General features: G+C 36.1%; 1 protein-coding gene and 1 pseudogene across 1 annotated transcript; both read left to right on the forward strand.

Moving 5' to 3' along the window:
• The first annotated feature begins 4,189 nt into the window (after positions 1-4,189).
• LOC149561164 (putative cysteine protease RDL3) lies at positions 4,190-5,013 on the forward strand. Its single transcript, XM_089827753.1, has 2 exons — positions 4,190-4,308; positions 4,404-5,013. The coding sequence occupies exons 1-2, from the start codon at positions 4,190-4,192 to the stop codon at positions 4,996-4,998; spliced, it is 714 nt and encodes a 237-aa protein (XP_089683879.1). The 3' UTR covers positions 4,999-5,013.
• Positions 5,014-8,199: 3,186 nt separating this feature from the next.
• Positions 8,200-13,332, forward strand: LOC149561165 (UDP-glycosyltransferase 86A1-like; annotated as a pseudogene).
• Positions 13,333-16,621: the final 3,289 nt, after the last annotated feature.

A 16,621-nucleotide genomic window follows, 5' to 3' on the forward strand; every position in this document is an offset into this window, starting at 1 on the left:
CTACAAGCTCTATATTATCATATCTTATAATCCATTCAAGTGAAAGAGTTCGATATGAGACGATAAGGTTTATTATGTGCATAAGTGTGTCATTTTCAGTACTTGCCCTAAATGGTGATAGCTGACAAAATAGCATTTTAGTTGCTGGATTGAAAATGGCAGTTAATTCCTGAACAGTATGATTTTCGTGAGGGAAATGAATTAAAATATCTTGACAACGAATTATTATATGAGCTTCCCTATATATCCGCACCAGATGTTTTAGGTAAATTAATTCTCCATTTGTCATGAATGGAGACAAAACATGAATTTCATTGGTCTCTTCTATCGGCTCAATGTTTCCCCATCCATGATATCGAAACATTGGAGCATGGTTGTCATAAAAATAGCTTTCCAATATTTTTCTTTGGCATTCACTTGGAAGTTGTTGGATTCTTTCAAGGATACAAAGTTGTGGAAATTCAGAGAATTCATCTATTCGAGGATATGTTATAGTAGATGCATTTATAGTATTCATACTGATGCAATGTGGATAGAGGAAAACCTGTTGAAAACGACCAACATTTCTTAGTTTTTTCTACGAATAATTGAATTCTAAGATATAGCTTAAGTTCAATGTTCTCCATTTTTTTAGAGATATTGTTGGTGGGAAATTCATATGCATGTAATTAATATGTAGGTTTCTATAGATACATAGCACAAAAATTTTAGATATGTACAATAAAGAGTAGGATGATGTAGTAGGACCCTATACATTGTTACTATTTATAGACAAGTATGCATTTTGAGGCATATGAATGCATTGTAAATATTTGAGAAACCACAAATTACAAATGCACTTTAATTCAATGACATATGATAGTACAGTTTTCAACTTGTAAAACAAATTCTACCCATGTCCTGTTATTTATTGACTAATTAAGTTCTCATTTTTAAGACTAAATCTAAATTATATGTTTTTTGTAATACTTGCGTTATTTTGTAAGAAAAAAAGGATGGAAACATACCAGTTAGTTATCAGTTTTTTTTGAGACGTTGTTCTACTTTCACAACCTTCAGTGTCTTTTTTACGACCTTTGCACCTGAAAAACAAATAGAGGACAACAATTAATTACATAATTCACGTTATCATTCCTTACAAATCTACTATATTTATTTTGATAAAGATTACTGAATGAAAAAATTGTATAAAATATAAATATTTGAATCATAGAATGCATTATAGAATATTTCAAAATGAAGAGTAATGTGTACTAAAAATAGTACAAATATGGCTTATATCACCTGTTCAATATTCGATGTCATAATCTAAATAAAAATAAGTACAATGCATCCTAAACAAAATTAGGTTGTGGATGGGGAAAAGACTGATAAGGGCAAGCACAAAGATGGTAAAAGAAAACGAGGAAATGTACATTAAATTGATCAAGTTTTGGTTTAATTCAAGGAATATAAATGCATTGCAAATATTTCAGAAAACACAAATGATAAATGCATTTTAATTCATTGACATGTGATAGTATAATTTTGTGAGCAGAAAAGGATGGAAACATAGTAGTTAATTATCAGTTGTTTCTGAGATGTTTTTCCAGTTTGACAACCTTCAATGTATCTTTCACGACCTTTGCAGTTCACAAAGAGAAAGAGAAGAACAATTAATTACATAGTTCACAAAATCATTTCTTACAAATGTATTAGATTTGTTTTCATAAAGATTACTAAACCAAAAATTGCACAATATATAAAGAATAACAAACTTTCACCACAACAGCGAATGGGAAATGTGAATTTTACATGTTCTTATAAATTAAAATAATGGCCTGAATTCAAAAACATTATGAAACAAGGTTGGAATGCATATATAAAACATTTGAATTGGTCAAAACTTATTGAAAATTTGCATCCACTTGAATGCTAAAGTATCTTGCCATATGGCAGGAACTAATAATATTAACTTGTAAAAAACATATACTACAAATTTGTCTCATATCACTTTTTCAATATTTGATTAATTTGGTTTATGACTTATACATTGTGATAATCTAAATCAAAATAAATATGATGCATTGATAACAAGATAATTATATGTATTTTTATTGCAAAAGTTATGAAACATTTTCATTTATCCATTGCATATGCTGTTTACTATGTACATATATGGATAACATGCTCATCTACTACAATTCCATATGGGTGAATGTGTAATAGGTTATATATCATCCCCAGTAGGTTGAGGTTTTGTTGAGCAAATGGTGCTTACATAAGGTGAAATTACAGGAGGAGAAATATGTAGTTGCAAAAGTATCATTGCATTGCAAACATCTGAGATTCTTGAGGCACTAAGCTCACAGAAATGAGTTTGGTGAGCAAGCAATGCATGGTCCACTAGAGGCTTGTACTTACTGGTTATTGCAATTTTCAGGGAATAATAAACACAAGTCGTAACATCACAAGAGCTCAAAGATTCAAGAGAGAACAAGCCACCTATGAGGCTACTACTCATCTCTATAACATATGCATTGATGTATGCATCATAGTCTTCAAGAGGTTTGAAACAAGGCTTCACATACGCATTTGCCATTTTCTTTACAATTTCAGAATTTTCTAAAAGATCCATGCAATTGGTGAGGAATTTAGAAACAATATCTGCATAAGTTGTTCTCCCAGATTTATTTTCTAGGAATTCTTCACCAAGCACATTGCATAATGCTTTCTCAACATTTCTGCATTCTATGACAAATACATGCTCCAAAGTTGTAGACTGAATTGCACCAATGATTGGAAAATCCCACTGAGGACCCGGACTTGGAATATAAATTCGTTCAGACATTTTGATAACACAATATCTGTGACATATTCAAAATGAATAAACACTTTCAAGAGAAGTGACATGGTTGACCTAAAATTTCAAATTTCAAACAAAATTATAAAATGCACGTTGCAAACTCGAGTAGTTTTGGAAAGTACTAAATAAATCCATGTGTTGTTTACTGAATAAATCCGTGTGTTATGTTATTTCAAAAAGTCACAATTTAAGTTGTCATTTATAATTTATTGTCTTTTAATCTGTTCACAGATTATAATCATCAATTATATGTGTTTTTTTTTACTAAATTTTTTATTTTCCCTTATTCTTTATAATTGAAATACTAGCATTTTTTTTACTAATTAAATAAGTTATTTTTAAATCATTGTAATCGAAATAATTAATTTCAAAATCTACTGATTAAAAAATAAAAATTACTATTCTACTTACATATATTTTTCAAAACAAGTAAATCGAATTTTTTCTCTCTAATTAATATAATCTTTTATTTCATAATTTATTTTACAAATTGAAAAAATCTTACATAAATTAAATCAGTTTTTTATTTTCCTCTATTCTTTGTAATTGAAATAGTAGCATTTTTTTTATGAATTAAAGAACTTATTTTTAAATCATTGTAATTGAAATAATGAATTTCAAAATTTAGTGATTAAAAAAAAATTACTATTCTACTTACATATATTTTTCAAAACAAATATAATTTTAGAACTTAATGTGTAATTCAAAAATCTCTAGATCTAATCATAAAAAATATTTGTTAACCTTATCTACTACATATCAAACAAGACACAACAACTCTATATTAAAGAAAAAATGTTACATTAAAAACTGTTCTCAGATTGAATAGTTAGACTAGGAAAAAGTTCTAAAAAATTAATTTAGAAACCAAAGCCTACACATATGAATATAACAAAAGAGGAAAAATAATAATGACAAACACATACTACATGAAAAGAAGAAGACAATATCAGAAGCGACAAAGAGATATTTGTTCATAGTAAGACTAAATAAACATTAATAATAGTGACATTACTTGTATGATGTGGGGTTACCAACGTAAACTCCATTTGACCGCTGCCTGAAGTCCGCTACATTTTGAAATGCGCCAAGCGGACGCGACGCAGGATTCGAATTTCCTTTAGAGGGCGAGCGGGAACCGAGGCAACAGGTGGACTGGGGAGCAAAAATCAATGTACGGGACGTGCTTTCCAGCGGATATGCCAGTCCACGTTTCTGACTCGCATTTAATTTCGCTGAATTTCGTTTCGTTTCGTGGCGCTGGGGGCTTTCAGTACGCGTCCTTTCGTTCGATTTCATGTCATTTCGTTTAATTTCATCTGGACGAAATTTAATTTAAAATAAATGCTCGGGTTTATCCCCTCCTTGTTTCTCGAATGTCGATGGAAGAAGCGCATTTCGTTTGCATTTGGCGTCATTTGCGTTAGTTTGGAGTTGGATTTCTGCACTCTAAAATTGACACTGTAAGCTCTGCGTTAAGAAAACCATCCCTCGATCACAATTTGTAAGAGATCCACATAACTCATACTCACTCAATGGGAAGGAATGGTCTGCGTAGGTGTTGCTTTTCATTGGGACACGCTTCCTCCTCTGACGGTCAGGGTTTCGCTACAGATGACGATTCTGCTTCCGATACAGAAGACCATCCGAGAGTTTCACACCCCACACCACTGCCTCCGCCTCCGCCTGCACCGGAAGCCGGTTCTTCTCCAGTCCATTCAACTACGGATCTCATGAAGCAGAGCGAGCATTCATCTACATGGACATGCACAGTGACCGATCTGAGCAGAGATGATAAAATCATGGAGCTCTATGAGCAGTGGCTTGTAGAGAATGGTAAGGCTTACAATGGGCTGGATGAGAAACAACAGAGATTTAAGATATTTAAGGACAATTTGTTGTTTACCAATCAGCACAATACGGAGAATACGGCCTCCTACAAATTGGGTCTGAACAAGTTTGCAGATCTGAGCCATGAGGAATTTAAGGCTAAGCATTTTGGTGTTAAGCCCGATGCTAAGAAGAGGCTTTCTAGGTCTGCCAGTCCTCGATATCAGTACAGTAATGGTGAATCGTTGCCCGATTCTGTTGATTGGAGAAAGAAGGGAGCCGTGACTGAAGTTAAAGATCAGGGGTCTTGTGGTAAGTCTTAGTGAACCTTAAATCTGTTCATTACGGGTTTTGATTTATATAAATATGCTTTGAAATATTAGTTTTTGGCAGATTTGACCTTCCTGTACTGGTCACTTGATAGTGCATAAAGATTTATAGCTCAAATCACCACTGTTTGGTTTTTGCACTAACATGCAAACACTAATAATAAGGTTAATAGATCGGGGAAGTGGAATTCTTGGTTCTAACATTTGTATCGATGCACTATTTAAAAAAAAAACTGCTCTTTCTATTTTTAATATTTCTACTAGTATAACCATTGAAAATATAGCTTCTTGGCATAGAAATGGGTATATGAGTTAATGGCTGATAAGAGTGGAGTGTAATCAGGATTACTTTTTGCCCTTTTTTGTACGATTATGGTAGTTATGGGTGTATGAATCAATGGCGGATGACTTGGGAGGGTAATCAGGGTTTCTTCTTCTAATCAGGATTACTTTTCCGCCTTTTTTGTATACTTACGGTCGGTATGGGTACATGAAACTATGGTGGTATATTGAGTTGGCCGGTCCGGGGTAAGGGTCAAGGTTGCGAGTTCATATGGGTTAAAAGACTTTGAATTTTTTTTAACTGGGTTCTCAATTTTATGCAGAAATGATACCCATTCCTGCGTGTTGAAAGCTACAGCCAGACATTAAAGCTCACTTTCAAAGGCCCCAAGATTGTCAGCAACCCATTGCAGACACTAGTGAAGAAGCAGCCAATGTTGATTTGGAGATATCACTTGTTCGCCATGGATGGACTGGTTTCATGGGGTTTTGCAGTTCTAGGTGAAGCACCACTGTGTGAAAAGCATGGCCTGCATTACATGAGCGGCACATTCTGGGAGGCTAATGTCATGATGATAAAGACCTTGAGATGTTGAAGCTTATGTCCAAGTGCTTCCTTTGGGAGACCCTAAACACCTATGGCTGAAAAATGATAAGAACCCCCTGGTGGTGTTCATTTACTTAATTTTGATATTTCGATCTATATTTTTGCATTGTTTTTTCTTAAAACAATTTAAGGTTTCTATTTTCAAATTCGTCCTATATTTCGCAATCTCTATTTTTGAGCCAGCTCTACACTGGCCACTACAGCTTCGTCAATCTTTCTTGCGCACGCAATATGGGGATCTATATTCTATGGAGTTGCTGCACAATACCAAGCTATTGGATGCGTTTTTTGGGTTTTTAGCTGTTCTTCTGGCCCCATAGAGCTCACTCAACCGTGGGTGGAGAGGAAATGATGGAAGGACCTCATGGCTGGCGACAAAAACGTCACTTTTGCAGGTTTGGATCAATAATTTCTTGATTTCAGAAGAACACAAAGACTAAATAGAAATGAATTATGTATATACCCAGATTCGCTTGTTTATTAATCGATTTGTTCTTGTTGTTGTTGTTCGGTACAGATTTTGCAGAACAACATTTGCTCGTAGGAAAGAACTGTTGCCTAAATACAGCGACTCAACAAAGCTTGCTACAATACAGGCCTCTATCAGGGACGCTCAAATCCTCACAAATATGAGAAGGCAAAACCAATATTGAAGAGTAAATAGAAAAATAAGCCATCTATACACACAGAACGCATATCAAACCTGCAACAATTTTCTAGAAAAAGTAGTAAAGGAAGCAGTATCAACAAATGAAAAACATATCTATTCTCTGCAACAAAATCTCAAGCAAAATACAACAGAGAAAGAGAAAAACATAAAAACATACCTATTCTCTGCAACAAAATCTTAAGCAAAATACATCAGAGAAAGAGAAAAACATACCTGTTTTCTGCAACAAAACCTACTTCTCAGAAGCATACAGAAGGAACTGTCCAATTTTCCCGATGCCTCCGAAATCAACAATTACTAATAAATAGGAATTTTAGATGACCAGAACTGAAGAATCCAATTAAATGCAGTGGACAGACAGCCGGAAAACATTCCCCAAGAGAATGAGTAAAAGACAGACCAAACAATTCTGACCACATTTTCTACCAAAACTGACATTTTTGCTGACAATATGACACCTAAACAGTGCACAGTATAAATCCAAATCAAAATACGGTGGATTTCCTAAAGATTTAGATCTGGGAATTGGGTAAGCATAGTGGTTCAGATAAGACAATTGACAAAACATAAAGCCAAGCAATAAAGACTACAAAGAAAAAAATGTCATTGACAATATGCTTATTTAATGTTAGATCAATTGTTGTCAAAAAATTCATTTCTTAATACAATGGAAAAAGCTCAAAACCCTACTGTTCACCACAACAGCCAATGGGAAATTTGAATTTAACATGTTCTTATAAATGAAAATAATGGCATGAATTCAAAAACATTATGAAACTAGGTTGGAATGCATATATAAAACATTTCAATTGGTCAAAACTTATTGAAAATTTGCATCCACTTGGATGCTATAGTATCCTGCCATACGGCAGGAACTAATAAAAATGTGGAATTGAAATACTTCCTTTTATGGCTCAAAACTGAATACGTATTTCAATCGTATGCCTATTCCTTATTCCTACATGATGCACAAAACAAAGAATTAGGTGATTTTAGGAATAGACAAATGCCTATTCCAATCGTATTCCGCTTGCCAAATAGGCTCTTTTAAGGACTGTCAAAATCGAATACACTTGATTCGACAACCCTGTGAGCCCATTTGGCTTGATAGAGTCTATAGCTGCCAGCAATTTAAACCGCTTCAACAACTACACGTGTCGAACAAAATTGTCCGGTTGGAGTCATGACCAGCTATAAGGACGATGCGGGATAAGTTTCTTCATTAAATGTAGAGGTGATCACAAAATGGACGGCTGATATTCTTGTGATGGTAGTCACTGTGATATGAACCGTCAGATTGAAAAAATGAGCTCTTTCCCTTCGTAAAGAAACGCCTTGGGCGTAATAACAGTCCTCCCCACCCAAAGTTTGACTTCTGGCAATGAATTCATAGAAATCTAATTTTGCACGTCTTTGCACGCCACTTCCACTTAAAAATAGAGATGCGTTACGAATCATTCGTTAATTTCCTCTCGTGTTGAAATTTTTTCTCTTTCCCTGTGATTTTACAGCCCGACAAGAGATCCACTAAAAAAATTTTGTGTCCACAACAAATTCGGTTGACCATTTATTTGAACAGCTTTATATGCTCTGTTGAGATCTAGAATTTTGCAGCGCTTAATTGAAAAGGGAAATAATGGCCGTAACTCATGCGGTAGTGATTCCATATCCCGAGCGAGGCCATGTAAATCCGATGATGTAGTTCGCATTAAAGCTCGCCTCTCAACAAATCCCCGTTTCGTTCGTGGTGACCGAATCATGGCACAATATGCTTACACAGGCAGACGTCAATCCTTTCAAAGAAGATCCAAACCTCCGGGCGGCAATCATTCCAGACTGCGTGGTGGGGGAATCCGGAAGGTGGGCTAACATGCCTGCATTTTTTTCGTCGCTGACAAACATGGAACCTCATGTGGCTCAACTCCTCGCAAATCTCAAACTCTCGGGAACACCTGCAACGTGTATTGTGGCCGACGTATTCATCAAGTGGGTTGTTCCTTTCGCCAATAGATAGTCCCTCCACTCTGTTTCGCTCTGTCCAATGTCTGTCGCAAGTTTTTCAGTCTTTTATCATTTAAGCTTGGGTATGCAACTCCAACTGATCATGATTTCATTTGCATGATTCTGGGTTTTGTAGGAATAACAAATTGATTTGGGGGGGTATCATCTCGTTGCAGGGTTTGAACGGTGGAAGGATTTTATTGCCGGCTCACTTCCTTTATAACCAACGGACCTCTCAGCCGAATTGATCCCTCCGTCTCCTCTGGGCAAATAAAATAAATAAATAAATAAATAAAATTTTAACGTCCACGAGACTAAAAATAGCCTATGGGACAGCAAGACAACTCAAACAGATTTAAGTAGCAATGTTCGCTGCTTGTGCAGGATGATGATGAGTCCACCCAATTGCTCAATGTACTTTTCGTTGAATAGGTTATGCCAAGAACTGTCACATATAGTGTCCACAAATTTATCTCTACTACTTTTGTAGGCTTCACATTCTAAAATAAAGTGCTTTCAGTTTCCACTTTCCCATAATTGCAGAATCTGCAAATTCTCTCTTCCCCAGCATCCTTTGGCCTCTTCCAACGTCCGGTCTCACAACGAAGTTGGTGAGAGTTGGTTTTCAGCTGAGCAATAAGAATTTTAGCCCTCCAATAAATGTTGGCTCCTATGTATGCTTTTTGGAGTTGATCACAAGCGGGGTTGAACTCATTTATATAATATAATTTCTTCCTTCTAATCTCGCTTCCCCAATTTCTCTTGTAAAATTTCTCCATGACAAAGACCTTTATTTCTTTATTATTTGTGGGGCACATGAAATAGTAGAATGCTTCGACAATGTGAGGATGGTAGATTGGATTGTGGCGAATTCCTTCTACGCCTTGGATTCCAAAGCCGTTGAGATACAATGCCACAAAACAACAGTGTGATGTGTGGGCCCATTCATCATGCAGGGCTCCCCCTCTTCGCAGCTCGACACGGACTGCAGCGAGTGGCTGGATTCAAAACTGGCATGGTCAATCATCTATATATCCTTCGACAGCTTCATGACCATGGCGAGAGGTCAGATAAGAGAAATAGCCACTGGTCTCATGAAGAGCGGGAGCTATTTCATGAGGGCACTTTGTCCAGATAGAGAGGCCAGTCATTTGTCAAACATGTTGCTGATTGGATTTCTAGAGGAATGTAAAGAGCAGGGCTTAGTCAAAGCCTGGTTTTCGCAGGCAGAGGTTCTGAAACATCCTGATGCAGGAGCATCTTGGTTTTTCTTGGTGGCTACTTTGGAGTTCATGGGAGGAGGCTCAGTAGTTGCTTTGGTGGATGCTTGGACTAGTACTCAGTTGAAGAAGGAATTTGTTGCTCAACATGGTCCTTGGTTGCTCGGCATGCTCTATGGTTGCTTGGCATGGTCTTGGGACTCAGTATGGTCTTTGGTTGCTCGGCATGGTCTATGGTTTCTTGGCATGGTCTTGGGACTCGGCATGGTCTTAGGTCACTCAGCATGGTCTTTGGTTACTCGACATGGTCTGAGAGGAGCTCGGCTTTTCTTAAGAATTTTATTCTTGTTGTAGAACATGTATCTAATTTTCTAAAATGAGTTAGAGGATGAAAATTTTAGGTATGGAAGAGGGCCTAGACTTCTACCTATGGTTCGAAGCTTGAGTTCTAATTCATCCGGAGCTAGGAGATATCACACTTTTACTAAGACATCGATTTTGGAAATTTAATTATTGTAGGAGATTGACTTTGGCATTTAATTTATGTATTTGTATTTAATTTGTGTTCTGGGCCAACCTGTGGCTTAGATCGGTATAAGTAAGGGTTGTGGGGAAGTCTTTAGGCATTATTCATCCATCATGGAGAAGTGGAGGAGCTTGGAAGAGTGAATTTTGAGGAGGGCTAATAGTTGTGGCTTGGAAAATAAAGAGATTGTTTGTTGGGCTTGCAAGTACAAGTTTTGATCCTCCTTGGAGGTTTCTACCAAAGTGTGGATTTGGACTAGCTAGGGTGCGGGATTGGATCCTAAGGGATCCTGTAGAACTATTACTTGCTTTGTATTTGACCATAACCAAGAAGGTCTTACAGCCCGACACATTGCATGTAATCAGTTATATTTTATGAATATATTATTATGATTTGGTATCAGATCTTGCATTTTTTCTTCTTGTTGTTGTGTTTTCGTTGCATGGTTATATAGCAGGGGGCTAGGACATCTCCTTTGAGGATTCTCTTGCCTTGCACTGCATCAGGTGGTATTAGAGCGAAGGTTGTTCCTGAGTGTGTGGACAAATCATCGAAGTTGAGGTAGTTTGCACCAGGACTTGGGTTGGAGAAGTAGATCTGAGTTGATCTTGATTTGGTGGTGGATTTTCTTTCTGGAGTCCTAGATCTCTTGATTGTGAGGTAGCAGATTGTGGTTCTAGCTTGCAATTGTAGAGGGCTTACAGATGGGTCGATGGATGCAAAGATTGATGAATAATCTTGTTGAGGCATGATCGTAGAGAATTTTTGGATTGCAAATCCGTGGTCCTAGACTTGTGATGTGGTTCCTGATTATTCATGCAAGCTGGTAGGTTTCGATCTAACTTGCAAACAATTCAAGGTTTTCATAAGGAGCGTGGGAAGGATTTGTTGCAGAGGGTTTTTGAAGATCTTGGGAGATGGCTCTGAGAGGATTGGACCCTGAGATGATTGCAAAACTCCATGATATAGTGGAGAGGAATTTTTCTAAGATGTTTTCTCAGTTGGATGCTAGATTGGCTAATCAAGCTAAGAAGGCCAAGGTGGCAGAGTTTGGTTTTGTTGATCAGTTTGTGGAGTTTGATACAGAACCTACATAACAACTAGAAGTTGTTGCTGAAGATATTCCTAACCTTGTTGATGCTGGGATGGACATTGGTTTTCATGATTAGTTGGATGAGTCTGACATGAAAATTGTAGAGCACTTGGTTGTGGATGATCTGGTTGCTGTTGGTGGTGAGTTGTGTGTTGCAGAGCATCTTGTTGTAAGCAATGAGATGGTTGGTTTTGAGAGTTTGGCATGTGTTGATGGAGATCTTCATGTTGCTACTGATGTGAATTTTATGGCTGATATGGAGTTTGTTGCTATTGGTGTGGATTCACTAGTTGTTGATATGGATGGGGGTTTGTTGATGAAGCATTATGTTCAGTTTGTTCTTGGGAGTGAGCATGATGATTGGTTGGATGAGATTCTAGTGTTTGATAGAATGATGTGAATGTGGATGATGTGCAGATTAGTTTTCTTATCCCTGTTGGAGTGGAAGCCTTTGGTGAAGATGAAGTTGGTTGTTGCTCTTTCTTTGGGCATCAAAGTGTGGGACACACTTTTCTATTTACTTGGGGAGTCTGATGTAGGAGCATCTTGGTTTTACTCGGTGGCTACTTTGGAGTTCATGGGAGGAGGCTCGGTAGTTGCTTTGGTGGATGCTTGGACTGGCACTTGGTTGAAGAATGAATTTGTTGCTCGGCATGGTCTTGGGACTCGGCATGGTCCTTGGTTGCTCAGCATGGTCTTGGGACTTGGCATGGTCCTTGGTTGCTCGGCATGGTCTATGGTTTCTCAGCATGGTCTTGGGACTCGACATGGTCCTTGGTTGCTCAACATGGTCTATGGTTGCTCGGCATGGTCTTGGGACTCGGCATGGTCTTTGGTTACTCGGCATGGTCTGAGAGGAGTTCGGCTTTGCTTAGGAATTTGGTTCCTACTATAGAAAATGTATCTAATTTTTTAAAATGAGTTAAAGGATGAAAATTTCAAAGATGGAAGAGAGCCTAGACTTCTACCTATGGTTCGAAGTTCGAGTTCTAATTCATTCGGAGCTAGGAGATATCGCAATTTTACTAAGATATTGATTTTGGAAATTTAATTATTGTAGGAGGCCGACTTTGGCATTTAATTTATGTATTTGTATTTAACTTGTGTTTTGGGCCGACCTGTGGCTTAGATCGATATAAGTAAGGATTTTGGGGAAATCTTTAAGCATTATTCATCCATCATGGAGAAGTGGAGGAGCTTGGAAGAGTGGATTTTGAGGAGGGCTAGTAGTTGCGGCTTGGAAAATAAGGAGATTGCTTGGTGGGCTTGCAAGCACAAGTTTAGATCCTCCTTGGAGGTTTCTACCAGAGTGTGGATCTAGACTAGCTAGGGTGTGGGATTGGATCTTGAGGGATCTTGCAGAACTATTACTTGCTTTGTATTTGGCCGTAACTAGGAAAGCCTTACAGCCCAACACATTGCATGTAATCTGTTATATTTTATGAATATATTATTATGATTTGGTATCAGATCTTGCATTGTTGCTTCTTGTTGTTGTGTTTTCGCTACATGGTTATATAGCAGGGGCCTAGGACATCTCCTTTGGGGATTCTCTTGCCTTGCACTACATCACATCCTGTGGTGGGAGGGTTTTTCAGCCACTGTGGATGGAATCTCATTACAGAGAGCATTTCGGTGGGTGTTCCCATGTTGAGGTTTTCCCTTGCAGTGGATCAGTTCTTGAATAGTAGACTAATGGCCGAGGAATGGAAGTTTGGATTTGGGGTGAAAAAGGTAGAGGATGGGAATATGATTATAAAAGGTGAAGAAATAGAGGGAAAGATTAGATTGTTGATGGAAGGGGAGGAGGGAGGGAGAGTGAGAAGAGTTGCAGAGAGATTAAGAGGTATGGCAAAGGAGGAATTGAGTAAAGGAGGACACTCTGCAAGTAATTTTGGATTTCTAGTGAATACATTGAAGGCAATATGATAATTAAATTGCTTCATTCACAAATCTTTTCAGTTTGACATGTGATAATTATTTGATTGAACCATGATGCATTGTTTTGTCTAGACTTATAGCTAGATCAAAACTCTCCCTTTTCTGTGTGGAATACTTTATGCAGTTGTATACATCAATGATGACTTCATGTTTTAGTATGGTAATAACAATAACCGCACCGAGATGTAATCTTGATTATTTCTCATTTTAAATACAAACCTAGTGCATTCATTCATACAAGACATAAATTTTTTTTCATTGAGTTTAAAACACTTTTGTAACGGTACTAAAGTCGATAAGTAGGAGATAATTTTCACAATAAGTCAAATTATGATATTGCTATTAGGATTGTAACTGTGTGATTTTTGAGACTAGAAACTTCTTGGTTAGGAAACAACTAAAAACTTCTTGGTTGAGTTGTCTTGATCAAGAAGCAACTAGAAACCTCTTGGTTAAGTAGTATAAAAAAGGGGCAAGAGAGGCATATGGAGAACAAAACAGAACAAAGAACAACAAGAGTTGTAGAAGCATTTGCAATGTTAGCAAATGAGTTTGCAGTGATAGCAAACAGTCTTGCAATGTTAGTAAGGGCACAATAATAGTGTTGGGGATAGTAGTGGGAAATATCGGTAGGAGAAATTAGGAGGTTGTTTGAATTTTGCTAGTGAGAGATAGAATTTTGTATCTCTTGATTTGCTGAAGTTAATATATTTTCCATCTGCAGAATTGGTTTTCCCTTAAGGGTTTTTCCAAGGACAATTTGTCAAAAAATATTGTATTCTTTGTGTTTTGAATTTCTTTCCATATTTATTCGTGAAATTGTAGTTGTGTTATTTTTCGATATTAGATAAGAATTTGTTTTTAGCAGGAGATTAATAATTAGTGACTATAATAGTGTTAATTTTCACAAGCACCTCCCCTACCAATTCTTGAAAATTTTCATCTGACACATCTAATAAAATATTTTCCACTAATTCCTCGAATTTTCCTTCTTGCATCGTTGTCCCAAAATCCTCTGTAGATATACATGAGCTAGTTTACTTTGTTTTATTTTAGATCAGGTGAAAAATTATCCATTAAATTTATTTCTTCTCCTCTGAAGTTCGGATTTCCATTCTGAACACCTTTATCTATTAATTCCAATTGTATTTCTTCTTGTATAATACCAGATTAATGTTGTAATTCCTATATCACTCACTCTGGTAAAGTCTCTTGTGAACTACAAACTTCCACCGTCTCTTCTGACATTTAATTGATTTTATAGTTATGTTCCAATATGAGATCTGTTTGCTGGCCGATTTCATGTAGTTTTAAACATCTTGTCTATTAGCCGTCCCCATTAAACATCTAAGCACACATTTTTTGACGCCAAGTAGAGGAATGCTTATATACCCTTATATGTTCACCAGTGTAGCTTTTTCGCTCCACAAAGTGATCTAGTCTTCCTTGACAATTATCTACTATCTCCACATCCTCCACACACAATTTTTGATCAACAGAGCCATATTTTATTGAAGGATCAGTTTACAGAAAGATTTTGTGAATGACAGAAGTGCACAAACCAAAATGGAGAATTGACAGCGATCAAAATAAAATAAATCATGTGTAAAAGGATTCCCATCTTGCTTTGCATGATTTAAAAAATATGCAAGTCTCTGTACTTTAGAAGTGGGGACAACAAATAGACCTAGAAATGAAGATATCTAGGACATGCTTGTGCAGGGTTGAAATTTGGGAACCAAATCTAAGTATCTAAAACTTAGCCTTTCATAATCCATGATTTTCATTTTCGACTTTGCGTAATTAATTGGATAACAGTAGGTTTGAAGAACTGCATCCCTATGTGATATAATCCTCCTTATCCCCGAACCTTTCCATGGGTGGCCTGTAAAATTTTGAAATCCACCCATTATATTGCTTGCAAAGAAATCAAAATGCCTCATTGCATTGTTGATTGTAACCTTTTTTACATATAACAAATAATAATTCCACTAAAATTCATAATTACTATTCTGAAAAAACATACCCAGAAAAGAGGTGAAAATAGTTTTTTAAAGGAATAGATTGATCTAATTATAGTTTCAATATATATTTATTTGTGGTTTGTTCTATTAACTTATATATAAATCCTTTGATAAAATAATAATTTGATCTACATTTTGTGTATACTTCTTTTAATTACGTTTCTTGGGTGTCCAACTCTACTCTGCCCCCTTAGTTGAAGCCTCTTGCTTTATTTACGTGTCCCTTTCGCTTTATTTATGTGTCGACACAAATTCTACAAAGGACAAAACTTGAGATGTTCTCTAAAATTGAGCATGTGAATATTTGAATATTTGTTTACGATTAACTACCCATTTTTATCCCATTTTCCCACTACTAAACATTATGATCTTTTGTTGTTTTTTCTTCTATTAAACTAATCTATCACATGCATCTCTGCTATTTATTTATCTCCATGCATCTTTCCTCAAATTTTCTTCTGAGTAGAACAACACCCATGATAGGGGAGAGGACTCAATAGTCATGCACCCTAACTTCAAACAGTTCAAAATATATTTTAACAATAAAAAAAATGACTAATTTTTTACATCTTCTTCAAGTAGTTAAGCGTTTAAAACTAAGGTTTCGAGTCACGACTATCAAAATTGATGTCCATTTAACTCGATATTGTATAAAGTGTTCAATTAGCTATTTTTTGGACCCCCTATCATTCATAGTTAATTACCACCCCATATCTTTGATTATCAATGTCTCATAAGTTAAACATTCCAACATGTTAATTGACAATATATAAGACCTTATATAAACATTCTGACTTTATTAGTTGCATAGTATAATATTTATAGATAAAAGATTTTGATCTACATTTAATTATTATGTATCTAATTAAATAACAAATATGAACATATAAAGTTTATTTAAGAACGTATAATTATTATTAAAAAACATATTATTAAATCACTTATAACCTAACCCTAATTTTATTTTCTAACATTTAACCTACATCTTTCTACATCTTTCTAACATTTAATGTAGATCTTTCTACATCTTTATCGGATGTAGTATCTTGTGAACATGTCTATTTTGAGGTGCATGCAAGTACTTCGCTGGACACATTTCAGCCGATTTAATTGTTCCAAAAAAGCTAATGCCTGCGTTGTCTTTAGTGCTTTGTTTCTCTAGTAAGAGGGTTTTTATAGTTTGCTTGCATTGTTTCTAACTTCGTATGAATTGTCTGTCACCGCCAATGTTGTTAATATCTCATGCCGTATGG

This window comes from Cupressus sempervirens, chromosome 4 (genome assembly GCF_028749045.1).
Source record: "Cupressus sempervirens isolate cs-2001-9-10 chromosome 4, ASM2874904v1, whole genome shotgun sequence".
NCBI lineage: Eukaryota > Viridiplantae > Streptophyta > Pinopsida > Cupressales > Cupressaceae > Cupressus > Cupressus sempervirens.

What these genes read in the sequence shown, in the direction of transcription:
- LOC149561164 (XM_089827753.1), top strand. Translation starts at nt 4,190, where the DNA reads ATGCTCGGGTTTATCCCCTCCTTGTTTCTCGAATGTCGATGGAAGAAG. An exon ending in TGCACTCTAAAATTGACACT is followed by an intron (nt 4,309 to 4,403) that starts GTAAGCTCTGCG and finishes TGGTCTGCGTAG; the next exon opens with GTGTTGCTTTTCATTGGGAC.